We start from the raw sequence: 16211 nt of genomic DNA, 5'->3' as shown, positions 1-16211 counted from the left end.
CACATATGGTTGCATTTCTTCAATTCCTGCCTACTTAGAAGAGAATTTTTCTTTTTTTTTTTTTTTTAAGATTTATTTATTTATTTGAATCTTTTTTTTTTTTTAATTTTTATTTATTTATGATAGAGAGAGAGAGAGAGAGAGAGGCAGAGACACAGGCAGAGGGAGAAGCAGGCTCCATGCACCGGGAGCCCGACGTGGGATTCGATCCCGGGTCTCCAGGATCGCGCCCTGGGCCAAAGGCAGGCGCCAAACCGCTGCGCCACCCAGGGATCCCAGATTTATTTATTTATTTGAAAGAGACAGAGCATGCATAAGCATGAACGAGAGAAGGGGCAGAGGGAGAGAGAGAATCTCAAGCAAACTCCCCACTGAGCACAGAGCTTAAAGTGGAGCTCAATCCCACAACCCTGAGATCATGACCTGAGTTAAAATCAAGAGTTGGACGCTCAACCTACTGAGCCATCCAAGCATCCTGAGAATTATTTTTCTAAACCAAACCCAACCAAATCAAAACAGGAACATTTAGATACATATAAGCATCCTTCCCAGCTCCAGGTGGAGCTCAAAGGGAAATTCTTAAATAATTAATATGTATGAAAAACAATCCAGCAAGAATTATGTAACCTTAAAACCTTGTTAGAAACCATTTGTTAAATAAAAATAATTTCTATACCTTTCTTGATGCCAGTTTTATACTTCTCCCATTCAGCATCTGGAGTGGAGCCAAAGAAATTTCCTACACACAACAGCAGCTAAAATGAGTTTTTTAAACAGATATGAGATTTTTTTAAATTAAATAGTACATAATTGATATTAACATAATCCAGCTAAATAGCCTACTTAACAGCCTCAAAGTAGGTTTTTTTTTTCCTTAATCATTTGCAGAATCTCAATATATAATTCTTCAGCAGCAACTGCAGTAGTTGATCTGATTCTATAAATTACTAAATTTTGGCTCGCTGGCCATTAAACTCAAGCTGGGATGGGGAGGAGGGAGTCAGGGAAAGATGGAGAAATCTACTTCCAAGAATCTGTCTTGAAACACAAAACTTTAAGTACTAAATACCCTGAGAGATACAGGGGGAAAAACCACATTCCTGACTGTTGTCTTTACTCCATTTTTTAACCCATGAACAGCTTGTCCCCATACCTAGAATACTCTTCTGTTTCCTGGGGGCTTACATTCTAATTGGCAACCCTACATAACATTTATATAAGGCTCTTCAGTTTGTGAAGCATTTGCACATGTTATCAGATTTAATCCATACCACACACTCATGAAATACACATGAGGTTCCCAAACCCAGGGGCTAGAATCACCTGGGGAGGTTTTGCTCAACTGTTTTCAGTTTTGTGCACAGTAAGAAAGTAACATTCAAATTCAAAAAGTATAAAAAAGTACAGAGGTCTCCCTTTCCCTACCATTCCACAGCTACTAAGTTCCTACCATCACAAAAGGAACTCAGTCTAACAAAAAGGGAAAGTATGCTTTCAACTGAGAAAGGAATAAAGTCCAAGCTTTATTTCAGCATGTTTGAGTATAACAGTAAAATTAGATTCAGTAACAGGAAATGTCTTACATCAAAGTTTCCACTTTTCTTCTGAATTGCTCGAACTCTATTGAATAAAACATCAAACTTTCCTTCAACATCTCCACATGCCAAGCTGCAAACAAGAGATAAATGTTAAGGGAGTCCAGGAAACATGAATGGCCTCCCGGCCTTGGTACATATTAGTCTTCAGGTAGGTATGAGACTCAGTTCCTCTGAGGTACTGGAGAGGTTCAGCACATGTGATCTTGGGGCAGCTCCACCTAAAGGTCACCAAAACTTTAAACTCACCACATCTAAAAGTTAGTTTATCATTTCCTCCAAAATGGAACCAACTTCTTCTCCTCACTTCCCAAGGTTTGTGGATGGCTGTTTTGCCAAGTTGGTCTTCAAGAGTCAAAAATCCCCCATCCAGTCATCAAGTCTCATCAATCCCATTTTCCAAACATCTTTCACATTCATTCCACCCTTTTCCTTTCCAATGCCACTATCAATCATCCATTTGACAACCATGTATGGACACCTACAATATGCTAAGGCAATATGCCTGGTACTATGCGAAGAACACATTAGGAGTAAAAAGGAGAAAGATTTAGTTCAAACCTCAAAAAGCTGACAATCAGGGAAGGGGAGACACTCTGATACAAACTTATATGAAGAAGGCTACAATAAGAGGTATGTGTAAAGTGTTAAGTGTTAAGGGGCAGAGACATAAAAAGTAGTAAGAGCTGAGGTTTGTAAGACAGACTGGCCCTAAGCTGTGAAGTAACTTATTCTATCACCTTATATCTGAGTTTTTATAATTCTGACTTCCATGGTTTTCTATTTCTCATACCAATTATTAATGTCTTTGAACTCATCTTGAAATATTATAGTTCTTTTTTTTTTTAATTTTTATTTATTTATGATAGTCACAGAGAGAGAGAGAGAGGCAGAGACACAGGCAGAGGCAGAAGCAGGCTCCATGAACCGGGAGCCTGACGTGGGATTCGATCCCGGGTCTCCAGGATCGCGCCCTGGGCCAAAGGCAGGCGCCAAACCGCTGCGCCACCCAGGGATCCCAAAATATTATAGTTCTTTTTTTTTTTTTTTTTTTTAAATATTATAGTTCTTATTGTTCTGTCAGTATGCCTTTCTCATGTGTCCATATCACCACAAACATTTTCAAGCTGGGTAGTGACATGTTTTAGAAAGTTCATTTTAGTAACAGTGAAAGATGGTCTGGAAGAACCAGTAACTATAAGCAAAAATATTAGAAAAGGGCAATATTAAGTGAAGACAGGAAGGACAGAAATGGATGAAAAATTTTAAATTCTGAACACGTGAACACAAATTGAACTGAGAAGTCAGGCGGGAAATGAGGGAGGGGGAAGAATGGAGGCCACTCCTAGGCAGAGCAATTAGGAGTCCTGTGACATGGCAGAGGCAGAATCAGAGAGAGATCCAATGAATCAGGTACTGGATACAAAGTAGGGAGAATGCTAACATTTATTTCTTCTAAGGCCTACTCTTCTTCCTACACATTAGGAGTAAAAAGGAGAAAGATTTAGTTCAAACCTCAAAAAGCTGACAATCAGGGAAGGGGAGACACTCTGATACAAACTTATATGAAGAAAGCTACAATAAGAGGTATGTGTATATCCTATATAATTATAGCCAACAATTTAATGTTCTTTCCTCAAAAACATTAAGAGAACTCCATTGCCTGCAGAGCTACTACATCCTTCTACAAGTCTTTGATCCTTCGAATTTCCATAGCAGAAATCTCCCCTATGGTCAGTTTGATCACTCTGTCTGCCATTCCCTAAGGTAGTTACCTTTCCTAAAAGCCCCACCCTACCCACTCCGAATCTAAATTTTTCCCACCCTTCAAGGCCCAACACATCTCTAAAGCCTTCTTGACTGACTCAGAAAGTCACTTTCTTCTCAAACTTCAGAAACCCATACAGCATCTCAGAGCAAGCTCTGTAACAAACTACTATGTGTTTTTATTTACCTTCTGAGCACCACCTCTTCTAGGACACCCTCGAGTCCCTACCAGTCACCAATTACCGGTGCTCCCACAGGAGCCTGCACTTCCTCTATCGTAGTAGTTGTCACATGGAATTAAAATTGTTTCTCGGAGAGCCAGCACCCAGTTTGTATATCCATCTCAAAGTTCACCTCCCCAACTAGGACCTTTCCCAGTGTTTCCTATCCCACTGAAGGGCAGAAATCTAGGATCCCACAGTGCCAACTCCTTCTCACAGCTAAACCATCTCCAAGCCCTGTTAATTTCAACTCCTGCACTTTTCTTCTACCATCACTCTACCTAACCCTAGCTGCCCTCTTCTTTGGCTCTGATTTGTGCTCACACCGCAGCCAGAATCGCTTTCCAAAAAAAAAAAAAAAAAAAATTGATCCTGCCACGGAGTTCTTCGGCATTTCAAGGACTTTAGAATAAAGACAAAAATATTAACCAGGGCTCAATCCTCCCTCTCCTGATTCTTACAATAAGCTCAATACCCCTATTTTATCCCCTCCCAAAACCCTGAAGCTTTTCTTCCTGACGTTTATCACCACCATATTTTTACATTCATCTGGATTCTTTGATTGGTATCTGCTCAAGACTCTAAGCTCCGTGAAGGCAGGAACTCCATCTGTGCAATGTCTAGCACAGTGCCTGGCACACTGCGATTGTTTAATAAATATTCAATAGGTGGATGGAGTTCTTCACTCCAGCGCCTCCTCCTCCCCAAAAAAGTGCGCCTGGGCAGGAGCCCTATCTATCTAGTCTGTTCACAACTGACCAGGGCCCACCAGCGGAGCCCACGGCTAGGAACTGTTGTCAGTAAATAAACGGGGGGTGCGGAGACGTGAAGGGGAAATGTGTCAGAGGCCTGAGATGGAGGAGGCCTGACGTTGGGAGCTTCCGCCTCTTCCAGCGTGTGTCGCCGAGGGCCCCCTCTGGGAAGCGAAGATAGACCTGCTCCGGCCAGCCAAAGACCGGGCCTGGGCTCACCAGCCGCTCCCACGCTCCCACCCCCGCCTTTCCCTCCTCCCGTCCAGGCGCGAGAAAGCCCCCGGCCAGCAGGTCCGCGGGCGCGCGCGCGCACTCGCACACGGGCGCGCGCGCCGCTGGGCTCCGGTCACTCACAGGCGCAGCGGTTTCTGAGCCATTTGTTCCAACAGCCTGGACCAGCACGACCACCAAAAATTGAGACGCTGAAACCACACTCCCCTGAAAAACGCGGCAGCACTACGCTGACGACGCGAGGGCACCCAGCCAATGAGGGTTCGCTGATCTACGGAGAGCGCCGAGGGACAGAAGCCTCTCTGCGGGGGCTCGGCGCTCCAGAGGAACCCAGGAAGGGGAGCGGGAGCGGGAGAGGGAGGGCGAGAGGGAGGGGCGATGATACAAAAAGGATTCCAATTATGATTATTACGGAGCAATTGAAGTTATCGAGCCACGAGAAAGTTTTCGACACAACGTTGGGCCCTAACCTAACCTAAGCTAACCGTATCAGTCCAGCGGGCAGGACAGTCAGACTCCCTGTGCACGTTTATTTGGTCAGTTTTTAACCCATCCTAAAGTTAAAAGAATAATGGTGATCACCTTGACACAGAAAGTGTCAACAGGTTGCCACATTTTCTTCCTCCCTTTCCCATTCCTTCAAGGTGCACAGCACTTCTCTTCTCGCTTTATCATTCGAAATTGCAGACATCAAGATTACCTCAGCATGCATTTCCTAAGAATAAGGACATCCCCTTCATCACCAAAATACCATTCACAGACCCAAGAGAATTAATTAATTCAATAATATCATCCATATGATTAATACATCTGTATTTAAAGTACTCCATTTGTGTATCCCTCCCCCAATTTCTTTAATAACTGGGACTTGTTTTAATTCAGAATACAATTAAGTTTCTATCTTGTATTCAGTTCCCGCTCTAGTCTGTTTAAATCTACAGTGGCCCACGGACCTTTTTGGTTTTGCCTCCATGACACTGGCTTTTTAAAGATTTTTTATTTATTCATGAGAGACACAGAGAGGAGGGGGGGGGGCGCAGAGACCTAGGCAAAAGGAAAAGCAAGCTCCATGCAGGGAGCCCGATGCAGAAATCGATCCCAGGACTCCAGGATCACACCCTGGGCCAAAGGCAAGCGCTCAACCGCTGAGCCACCCAGGGATCCCGACGTTGACCTTTTGTGGGGGTTCTGTCCAATTTGTTGTAGGAGACAACAGTATATAAGGAAATGGAAACAAATGGGTTTCTGACAACAGAGGGGCAGGAGAAATTCACTAAGGTCAGCTAAGTAATTAAAAAATTAAAACATAGATAATAAGTTTAGATAATAAGTTTAAGTTTAAGGATATTAAGTTTAATAAACCACAAAGCTCTGGTTTTCCTTACTTTGGAGAGAAATATTAAATTCCCTGTCTCATTAGCTATTGATGCCCCTACTTTGATGGCACACTAAGCATGTGTCTTTACTACTTTGGGGGCAATCCAGCATAGCCCAGGAGTAGAAATCAAGACTGAATCTAGAAGAGTAGGAATGTGCCAAACACGCACAGAGTAATAACTTCAGGCAGAAGAAACAACAGTAAGATATGAAAACTCATCAGGGGAATTCTATATTACCTTTATACCTCTTGCAAAAAAAAATTTTTTTAAGGCTTATTTACTCATGAGAGACATAGAGAGAGAGGCAGAGACCTAGGCAGAGGGAAAACCAGGCTCTCTATTGGGAGCCTGATAAGGACTCCATCCCAGGAACCCAGGATCACCACCTGAGCCAAAGGCAGAGGCTCAAGCACTAAGCCACCCAGGTGCCCCCACCTCTTGCAAATTTAAATCTACTCTGAAATATAAAGTTTATGGATAGGAAGCTCATCCACAGGAATTTAAGCTAGCTCAAGACAGCTGAATACAGTGTGTCAGAGTAAATGAAATTGAAAAAAAAATGAAAGAAATAGGGGTTTTGATGCATGCTAAGAAGTCTGGCTTTAGAATACACATTCTTCTCAAGTGCATGGAAAATTCCTCCAGGATAGATATGTTAGGCCATTAAAAAAGCCTCAACAAATTCAAGTACGTAGAAATTACATCAAATATCTTCAACCACAATGATATGAAACTAGAATTCAGTAAGAAATAAGGAACAAAATTAGAAAGCTAAAAAATACATAGAAATTAAACAACACACTCCTAAACAACTAATAGACCAAAGAAGAAATCACAAAGAAAAATAAAAAATAGGGATGCCTGGGTGGCTCAGTGGTTGAGCGTCCTTTGGCTCAGGGCGTGATCCTAATATTTGACAAAGGAGCCAAGAATACTTAATGGGGAAAGGATAGTCTCTTCAATAAATGGTATTGGGAAACTGGATATTCACATGTAAAAGGATGAAACTGGACTCCTATCTTACACCACTCATAAGCATTAATTCAAAATGGGTTAAAGTTTTAAATATAAGACCTGAGACTGTAAAACTCCTAAAAGAAACAGGAAGCATTTTGACATTGGTCTTGGCAATAATTTTTCGGGTATGACACCAAAAGCACAAGAAACAAAAACAAGCATTGAAAAGTGGGACTAGGGATCCCCGGTGGCGCAGCGGTTTGGCGCCTGCCTTTGGCCCAGGGCGCCATCCTGGAGACCCAGGATCGAATCCCAGGTCAGGCTCCCGGTGCATGGAGCCTGCTTCTCCCTCTGCCTGTGTCTCTGCCTCTCTCTCTCTCTCTCTGTGTGTGACTATCATAAATAAAAAAAGAAAAGAAAAGAAAAGAAAAGTGGGACTACATCAAACAAAAAAGCTTCTGCACAGCAAAAGGAACAATCAGCAAAATGAAAATGCAACCTACGGAATGACAGAAAATATTTGCAAACTATCGGATAAGGGGTTAATACCCAAAAAACATAAGGAACTTAATAGCAAAAAAAAAAAAAACAAAAAACAGCAAATATTCTGATTTTAAAAATAGGCAAAGGCCACAAGTAGGCATTTTTCCAAAGACTATCAATGGCCAATACATCCATGAAAATGTGCTATGCATTCTAACTGGCTGATATTTCATTGTGGCTTATCAGTATCTCATACCTCACAACAGTTAGAATGGCTATTACCAAAGAGATAATATTGATGAGGCTGCAGAGAAAAGGAACCCTTATGTACTGCTGGGGAGAATGCAAATTAGTACAGCCACTATGGAAAACTGCATGAAGCTTCTTCAAGAAATTAGAACTATCATATTATCTAGCAATCTCATTTCTGGGTATATATCCAAAGGAAATGAAATCACGAGATATCTGTACCCCTACATTCGCAGCAGCATTATTCATGATAGCTAATACGTGAAAACAACCTAAGTGTCTATTGATGGATAAATGAAGAAAACATAGTATATAATATTTACAATGAAGAAAGAAGGAAATCCTGCCATTTGCAATAACATGGATGAATCTCAAGGGCATTATGCGAAGTGCAGGAAGTCAGAAAAAGACAAATTACTGTATGATCTCACGTGAAATCTAAAACTGCACTCATAGAAACAGAGTAGACTGGTGGTTAGCAGGAATTGGGAGGGAGGCAGGGGGAATAGGGAAATGTTGGTCTAGGGTTATAACTTCCAATTATGAGTAAGTTCTGGGGATCTAAAGTACAGCATGGTGACTGTAGTTAACGATACTGTATCATATACAGTTTACCCTTGAACAACCCAGGGGTTAGGGGCACTGACCACTTGCATAGTCAAATATCTGTATATGACTTTGACACTCCCACAATTGACTGGAAGCCCTCCCAATAACATAAACAATTAACATGTATTTTGCATGTTATATGTATTATATACTGTATTCTTACAATAGTGAGCTAGAGAATAAAAAATATTAAGAAAATCATGAAAAAATACACATATAGTACCCTATCTAAAAACATCTGCATATAAACAGACCCATACAGTTCAAACACCTGCTGTTCATAGGTCTACTGTATCTGAAAGTTGCTAAGAGAGTAGATCTTAAATGTTCTTACCACACACACACAAGGTAACTATGTGGAGTGATGGCTATTTCAGCTAACCTTATTATGGGAGTCATTTCACAATATATACATATACCAAATCATATCATACATCTTAAACTTACACAATGTTTTATGTCAATTATGATTCAATAAAGCTGGAAAAAAAAATTAAAAACTTACACCCTCCACTCCTCTGCAACACATACACACACTCCACTCCTCTGCAACACATATACACACACACACACAGAAGAAAACTGTATTTTCAGCTCTTATCTTCTGAGAACCCTGTATCCTAAATGTAACTGGGGAGCTTGTACTACATGTATCAACTCCAATGTTCAGAATATATATCTGGCCAAACATTTTAAATCTTACATAAAAAAGAAAGTTTAATAAAGAACCAAAGGGAATTATACTAGACTAGTTCATCCTCAGAAACACACAAGTGAACTGAAGTATGTCATTAAAATTTTGGTTTCTGAGTTTAAAAAAAACAAAAATAGTCTGGCTTTTTCAAAGAGGCTGTGAGAAGTCACCAAAGGATTCTAAGCAGGTGGGGTAACATGGCCACTTTACATTTTGGAAAGACTGTTCTGTCAACATTGTGGAAGGTGCATTGGAGGGATCATTATGGTGAGGAGACACAGCTATAGTGCAGCAGAGCAGAGGACAAATAATGGTCTGGAACAGACATAGTGGGAAAGGACAGAAACAGAGCTATGAACTCTTTTTGGACACAGAATTGATGACCTCAGACACCTTCCTAGCTGCTAACACCCAATTCTGAATAAGGATGTCTGTCTTCCAAACTAGACTGGCCAGTCAGTATCCCTCATCCCTTGATGTCTTTAGTCTGAAAGGACCTCCCTAGGAGCCCCCTGCCTTGACCCTGCAGGCACAAGGAGGAAGATATTTTAGAAAATGCTTTATTTTAGAAGTGGCAGCCCTACTTCATCATCTAACACATATACAGGCATACACACTGTTTCTCTGTATCACAGTTCCCAAAGGGAGCACATGTCAAGATGTCATCCATCTCCAGACATCTGACTCACACAGAGAAGAGATAGGAGGAGCCCATCACATACATCAAGCTATCAAAACACTCCTTTTCACTGCTTCTGCTCAGTCTAGAAGACTCAACCTGAAATTATTTTAAGATTTTCTGTTATTTGTAAAGTCATGGAAAAGCAAATTACTGACATTCACAAGGTGATAATCTATAAAGAACAAGTTTGTTTTCTTTTTTTAATTTAGGATCTTATTAACAATACATTAGCATCATTAATAGAAAAAAACAACTGTTGACACAGAAACTCAAAAACCAGCCATTAAGAAAATAATGTAGTAATCAACCACTATGAGAGAAAATAAGTCCTCTCATTTGATTCTACTGGCAAGCCCAGGTTTATCCTGAGCTCTGAGAGACTCTGTCCTGAGTGGATGATGAAACTTTCAAGTAAAAGGTAAGGAGTTATAGGTGTGAGTTTCTGAGGGATACTGCCTCAAAAGAAGTTCAGGAGTAGTCACAGTCCTCCAGTTTACTCCAATGTTGGGATGTTTCTAGGACAACCAGCGTAGTTTCCTTTTGAGGAGTTTTAACAATTCATCAGCCTCAGGAGTCAGGTCTTAAAAAACGTTCCTCCATGTTAAAAAAAGACTTTGTTCCAGAGGATTAAGTTTTTCATCGCTTCTCCAGCTTCTTGTACTTGGCTTCTGCCAGGGAGATAGGGAGAGGAAGTTAAATCTTTTTCCAGGCCCATTCAACAATATCTATTATATTAAAAAAAAAAAAAAAAGCCCATTGGCTTCAATCTCATAATCTGTCCAAACTGGGTTCATATTGGAGGCATATCATAAATGTTAACTATCATATTAGCTAAGGACATATATTTGGATATCTATCATCGACTTAAAATTGTGTGTGTACAACTTAAAATTAGGAGACAAACACGTACACACACACACACAAACACACAGAATTAGGAACAAGTTCCTAATTTACAAGCACCTGCTCAGACGGCTCCACCAGGATTAAGCAGATCTACTGGCACTTGAGTCACGGGGAGCCTTACTAAGCACAGAAAACTGCTTCTCCAGGCACTGCCCCAGGCACTCTCTGGGAGCCAGACTGGAACTCTCCAGTTGTATAAATGTATGTTTCCCCTTTTATTTTCTTATTCCTACACCTCACACCTCACTATGGGAAAGCAATTTTGAAAGACACAGAGATTTAAAAGACCATCAAATAAGCCTCCTAATGTGATAGATTATCTTTTTCTTTAAAACCTTGAAAACAAAACAGAACAAACCCTGAAAGCATCTGGTATGATGCCTTCTATGTATATAGCACGGTTCACAGTCACCATTTAGTAAATGTGGATAATGAAAATGTTAATCACACTCATCTCAAATCTCAATCTTTTACAGACTTCTCTCCTGAAGTAGTAAGAAATTGTCAATGATGAAAATAAAATAATCTGTAAATTATTACCTAGGATAAAGACATTGTTTTTAATCATGGATGTAAGAGCCAGAGCCAGTTAGCAAGCCATCAACAATACAGGTACCAGTTTCCTCCCTAAAAGAAGAACAATCTTTCAAGAAAAATCTATAACTTCTCTATTTTTAAGACATTTATCCACATTACTAAAGCTGCTTCAGTCTGCTGAACCACAGTTTTTTTTTTTTAATAAAACCTTTTTTATTTATTTATTTTTAATTTATGATAGTCACACACACAGAGAGAGAGAGAGGCAGAGACATAGGCAGAGGGAGAAGCAGGCTCCATGCACCGGGAGCCCAATGTGGGATTCGATCCTGGGTCTCCAGGATCGCGCCCTGGGCCAAAGGCAGGCGCTAAACCGCTGCGCCACCCAGGGATCCCTGAACCACAGTTTTAAGAGCTTGAGCTTTGTAATCAAACAGACCTGGTTTGGAATATAGCTCTTTCACATGCTAGTTTTGTAACCTTACGCAAGTTAATCCCTTCGACCAGTTTACTCCTCCAAAGAATGGGGATAAAAATCACATCTTATACATTATGGGAGGAGAAAAAGCTTAATACACGTAAAGCACTAAGAACGGTGCCTAATATATATCATTAAGTACTCAGGAAATCGTATTTTTATTACTACTACTAATAAAAAATTACTCGGGGCACCCGGGTGGCTCAGTGGTTGAGCTCAGGTGGTGATCCAGGCTCCTGGGATTGCTTCTCCCTCTGCCTATGTCTCTGCCTCTCTCTGTGTCTCATAAATAAATAAATAAAATCTTTAAGGGAAAAAAAAAATCACTCTCACTAGGTTTTTGTGAAGACTAATTAAAATAGATCATTACAGGCACACCATAAATGTTAACTATCCTAGCAGGTAAGATCATATGGGTGGGTGGGCGGGGAGGACAGGGTACGCTTATTAAATTAAAAAAGAAATGAGGGAACCCTGGGTGGCGCAGTGGTTTAGCACCTGGCTTTGGCCCAGGGTGCGATCCTGGAGACCCGGGATCGAATCCCACGTCGGGCTCCCGGTGCATGGAGCCTGCTTCTCCCTCTGCCTATGTCTCTGCCTCTCTCTCTCTCTCTCTGTGTCTATCATAAATAAATTTTAAAAAAAATTAAAAAAAAAAAGTTTTAAAAAAGAAATGAAAATGATTACCCAGTTTTTTTGAATATGCATCCAACTTGTAGGCTGCCTGCTCCAGAGCTGCTACTTGCTCTTCAATTACATTGATCTGATCCAGATAAGGCTGCAGTCCAGCATCTTTGAAAACAAAGACAGACCACGCGTTCATAAAGCCTCAACACGGAGTGCAGAAAAACACGGAGTGGGAAGTAACAGTACTAGTGTCCTGCCAGCTGTGCCCCAGACACACTAGCCGGGTGACAGGATTCTGATCAATCGCAGGACAAACACTAGCAGGCAGCAGCCAGCTGACCAAGCAGAACTGTGAGCTGGACAAAGCAAGTCTCTCTCATCCACGAACAATCCTCTCTTTTAGATATTTTGCTCCTCCAGCAATCTTTCCATTCCCAAGTCAGTTTCTTGAGTAATCCCCTACCAACAAAGAGTGCCCGCAGAGAAGGAACACAAATATAAGTCAATGGAAAAATACATCCTACCAGGGTAACATTTAAAGATGCTCTGGTTTTCTGCTTATAGAGTAGTCCTTTATGGATTTCATTGTTAAATAAATTCACTAGAATCTAACCACCCCTCTTTTCCCCTATCCCTTTCCAGGAATAAACTGATCAAATCAAGATTCAGAAGCAGAAATAACCATAGCAAAACATGCCAATCCTCAATATGGCAGAAATTCCCTTAACTTCGTGATTTACTTTTAGAGAATGAGCTCCCTCAGGACAGGTGCCATGTCCCTTCCACTTCTCTACAACCCCAAGCACAAAAGAATATTAAATACAAACATGTTTAATTATAAAAATTATTACTTACATTTCTGGTTTAAGTCCTTTAGGTTTCTACTAATGTTTATAGCGATATCTTTCATTTCAAGATACTTCAGGCTGGTTAGTTTATTCATATTTTCCAGGAGCTTATAGTCTTCACTGGTGGCTTTAAAATAAACAGAAGATGTCTTTACAATTTGTCACAGATCACCAGAATTGGAATCATAGGCCAAATGGTAGTTCAAGGCAGGACCCCAAGAATGTCAAAGGAGCAGGCCACTACTGATTTATGACATTTATACCCAAACTGTATACTCTGAATGTCTAAGCAGAAACTCAGATACTAATCAGCTAACTACTTAAACCAAATAAGATCCAATGACTTCAGACTCTTGGTTAAAAAGGGAAATAATAAATTCATGTCTTAAGAAAAAAGAGGTGACATAGCCTTGGTTTTCCTATGGTATGAAAACATGTTATTTGAGGGATTGCATTATAAGTATATATAAAATCAACTAGGACCCCACCACTTCTTAGTAAATCAATTATTACTGTGTGATTCTATATTGCATTTTATGCACTGACTTTTCCAAACCATGTGCCTGCTTCTCATTATCCTCAGTTCCCTTGCCCATCCCTATTCAAAGCAAATGGCTTCTTCTCCAGTTTTCTTGAAAAGTGGAAAATTCCACTTACATAACCTGCCTCAACCTTTCTGCCTCACATCAAAACTTCTCTGTACCTTTCTGTCTTCCCAAGTGACAGGAGTGCTCCTGTTCTTGCCAAGACAGCCTCTCTTATGCTCTTGCTTCCACTTCTTTAGGGCCTCTCTTAAATCACCTCTTTTCCCTGGCATTTCCAAATTCTCTATCCTGGCAGCTTCCTATCTAGAAATATATTCAGGTTTCTCACCAGCCCAAAAGCATTCTCTCTGCTACACCGACATCATTTCCTTAGTAAAACAAAGGAGCTTCACTGCTAACCTTTTTGAAAGAGTAGCTCATACTCACTGCTTCCTCTTCTTCAACATTCACTCATGTAAATCCTTGCAACCTGGCCTCTGCCCCCACCATCTAAGGAAATTACGTGCTCCAAGGTCATCGGTCTCCAAAGCAATCAATCCACAGCATTTTCTGTTATTATTCTTCTGAACCTCTCCATATACCTGACAGTGTGATCTCCCTCTTATCATTTCTGTGATATTCTTGCACTCATGCTTTCCTTTCCATTCCTTTTACCATCATTATCCTGTCACTGACCATCATCATTACTTTTTATCTGAAATCTTGCTTATGTGTCTGAGGTCTCTCCTCCATATCCATACTGTCACTACTAGCCAATTAGTCTCTCTTAAAAAACCTAGGGTCACACCCTAATACCTAGGAACCAGTAAGATCATGTAAATGAAAGAAACAAGCCAGTTGTTTGTGTATTAAACACATAAGATTAGTCACTTCCACAAAGAAATATGTTCTCTCCCATTTCTTTTGTTTACCAATTTTGACGGATATATTGGTACAGAAAATTGTTTCTCTACCACTACTAAAAAAAACGTTATAAGAAGAGTGGTAAATGGCAACTGACCAGGTGCCAGTAAAGGGGGTGGGGGAGTGGGGAAGGGTGGTGGGACATATTGCATTGTGTCTACTTAGAGAAGACAGCTGCTCAGCTCTAGTTAATCACAGCATCACAAGAATGCGCAAGTAGTATTGTCAAATCTCTGGAATTTTTAAAGAGAAGCCAAAAATCTAGATTTTGTTACTTGGTTTCTCTTCCTCAGAAAGAACTAAAAAACTGATCAGACCAATAGAACCTAACAAGCTCTCCCATTTTGCATCAAGCCTTTTGTCATTAATTTTGGTTCCCAAATTTAGCTCACAGCAATTTCCTGGGGAAGTGAAACAATGCTTAGGTGAGGCCACACAGAACCAGACTTCACTTTTTGGACCTGTCTCTACACACAGGTCATGTGTCCACCTGGAAATCCATAAGGAACCCAAAATTAATCACGTCCCAAAGTGTGAGTCACCAAGTCCTCAGACCAACCTAGTGGATCCCTAAATCTGCAGGTCACTCTCTATTCCCCAATTTCGTTTCTCTTTGCGATACTAAATACATCTGCTTTAAGGGAACAAACTGCTTGCTTGTACCACCTCACTTCTTTCCCCCTTCTCAATCATTGCCTTCACAATCCTGCTCAAAATACACCTCCTCCGAGGAAGCACTTACTGATTAATCTTTTTTTCTTCTTATACTTAGTGTACACTACTGAGGCTTACAGAGTTGTATTAGGTATTTTTATGTATTTCTGAAACTAGCTAGAGAATTTCTCCAAGGAAGGAATGGACCTTTCTCTTTCCCATTCACGACCTTCCCAAACTTCCAACAGGCATCTTTCAGGGCACGCGGAGTGTTGCGGAGGGAGCCACAGACCGATGCGGCTAAGGCAGCGCACAGCTCCCAGAGCCCAAGTGCCGCTGGAGCGAGCGGCGCAGGGCAGCACCCCAGTCAGCCCACACCTCGCCTCACCCGTCAGTTCTCCAGTCAGGTAAGTTGCCATTTTGGAGAACATGTCCCGGCAGAGCTCAGTGATGTCAGCCTCAGCCGGCTCCTTTGCTTCCTCAGCTGTCTCCACGGCGGCATCGTCTGAATCAAAGGAGAACGAGTAAGGGTCGGGCCCTGCACCGGGTCCTAATCCAGCCACGGCATCCTCTCCCCACACCGCCTCCCGTGTCCTCATTCGATCACGTCGGCCCCATTCTCCACGTGCCATAATTTCAAGACCCTCACTTCGTCCTTGCCCCACCTGACACACCAACTCCGTTCCCTTGCACTCGCCCTTGGCTCAAGCCCGATCCCGTGGCCAAATCACCTCAGTCGCCCGCTCAGGTGCGCCCCTCCGACCTGCTCGCTCCGGCCAGGTGAGCCCCCGGCCTCCTGCTGGGCACTTCATGCCCATCTACTCTGCGTACCTCGAACCGGCTCCTCTCTCTGGGTCGAGGGGACACCCTCGGCCGCCGCCGCCGCCGCCATGCCGGGCCCCGCGCTGCTTCCGGTAGTTGGGCTGCCCGCGCCTGCGCGCCGCGCGTGCCCCGCCCCGCCCCGCCCCGCCCCGCCCCGCCGCCGCCCTCCCCGCGCCGGGCTCACAGCCCCGAGATACTCCGTCTCCCCGCTGAGCTGTGCGGCTCGGGAGGAGTAATAACAAAGAGTAAGCGTGACGCTGAAATTGAGGCTA

The 16211-nt window shown here is 42.0% G+C and overlaps 2 protein-coding genes across 5 annotated transcripts in view; both read right to left on the bottom strand.

The window, feature by feature from the left end:
* CWF19L1 (CWF19 like cell cycle control factor 1) overlaps positions 1 to 4809 on the bottom strand; it is a 30248-nt gene extending 25439 nt beyond the window's left edge. For 2 of the 3 annotated variants that reach the window (XM_041745960.1, XM_041745961.1), the window contains exons 1-3: positions 4690 to 4809; positions 1584 to 1668; positions 677 to 755 (exon numbers count right to left, since the gene is read on the bottom strand). In XM_041745960.1, coding sequence (XP_041601894.1) covers positions 677 to 755; positions 1584 to 1668; positions 4690 to 4712 — 187 coding nt within the window. In that variant the 5' untranslated portion in view covers positions 4713 to 4809. The remainder of the gene's footprint in view (positions 1 to 676; positions 756 to 1583; positions 1669 to 4689) is intronic. The other variant, XM_041745962.1, reaches the window with a different exon arrangement.
* A 4480-nt stretch (positions 4810 to 9289) lies between these two features.
* BLOC1S2 (biogenesis of lysosomal organelles complex 1 subunit 2) lies at positions 9290 to 16082 on the bottom strand. Of its 2 annotated transcripts, XM_041746663.1 has the most exons (6): positions 15949 to 16082; positions 15506 to 15622; positions 13023 to 13142; positions 12228 to 12332; positions 11066 to 11152; positions 9290 to 10287 (listed from the first exon to the last, which is right to left on the bottom strand). In XM_041746663.1, the coding sequence occupies exons 1-5, from the start codon at positions 16007 to 16009 to the stop codon at positions 11115 to 11117; spliced, it is 441 nt and encodes a 146-aa protein (XP_041602597.1). In that variant the 5' UTR covers positions 16010 to 16082; the 3' UTR covers positions 9290 to 10287; positions 11066 to 11114. The 2 variants fall into 2 exon arrangements, with proteins under 2 accessions (XP_041602597.1, XP_041602599.1); XM_041746665.1 differs by lacking the exon at positions 11066 to 11152.
* Positions 16083 to 16211: the final 129 nt, after the last annotated feature.

The sequence above is a fragment of the Vulpes lagopus genome, chromosome 2 (assembly GCF_018345385.1).
Source record: "Vulpes lagopus strain Blue_001 chromosome 2, ASM1834538v1, whole genome shotgun sequence".
NCBI classification, from domain to species: Eukaryota; Metazoa; Chordata; class Mammalia; order Carnivora; family Canidae; genus Vulpes; species Vulpes lagopus.
The sequence above is the reverse complement of the archived record's forward strand: the minus strand, read 5'-3'. Positions and strand labels throughout refer to the sequence as shown.

What these genes read in the sequence shown, in the direction of transcription:
- BLOC1S2 (XM_041746663.1), bottom strand. Translation starts at nt 16,009, where the DNA reads ATGGCGGCGGCGGCGGCGGCCGAGGGTGTCCCCTCGACCCAGAGAGAG. An exon ending in AAAGGACTTAAACCAGAAAT is followed by an intron (nt 12,333 to 13,022) that starts GTAAGTAATAAT and finishes TTGTTTTCAAAG; the next exon opens with ATGCTGGACTGCAGCCTTAT. An exon ending in TGCATATTCAAAAAAACTGG is followed by an intron (nt 11,153 to 12,227) that starts GTAATCATTTTC and finishes TTCTTCTTTTAG; the next exon opens with GGAGGAAACTGGTACCTGTA.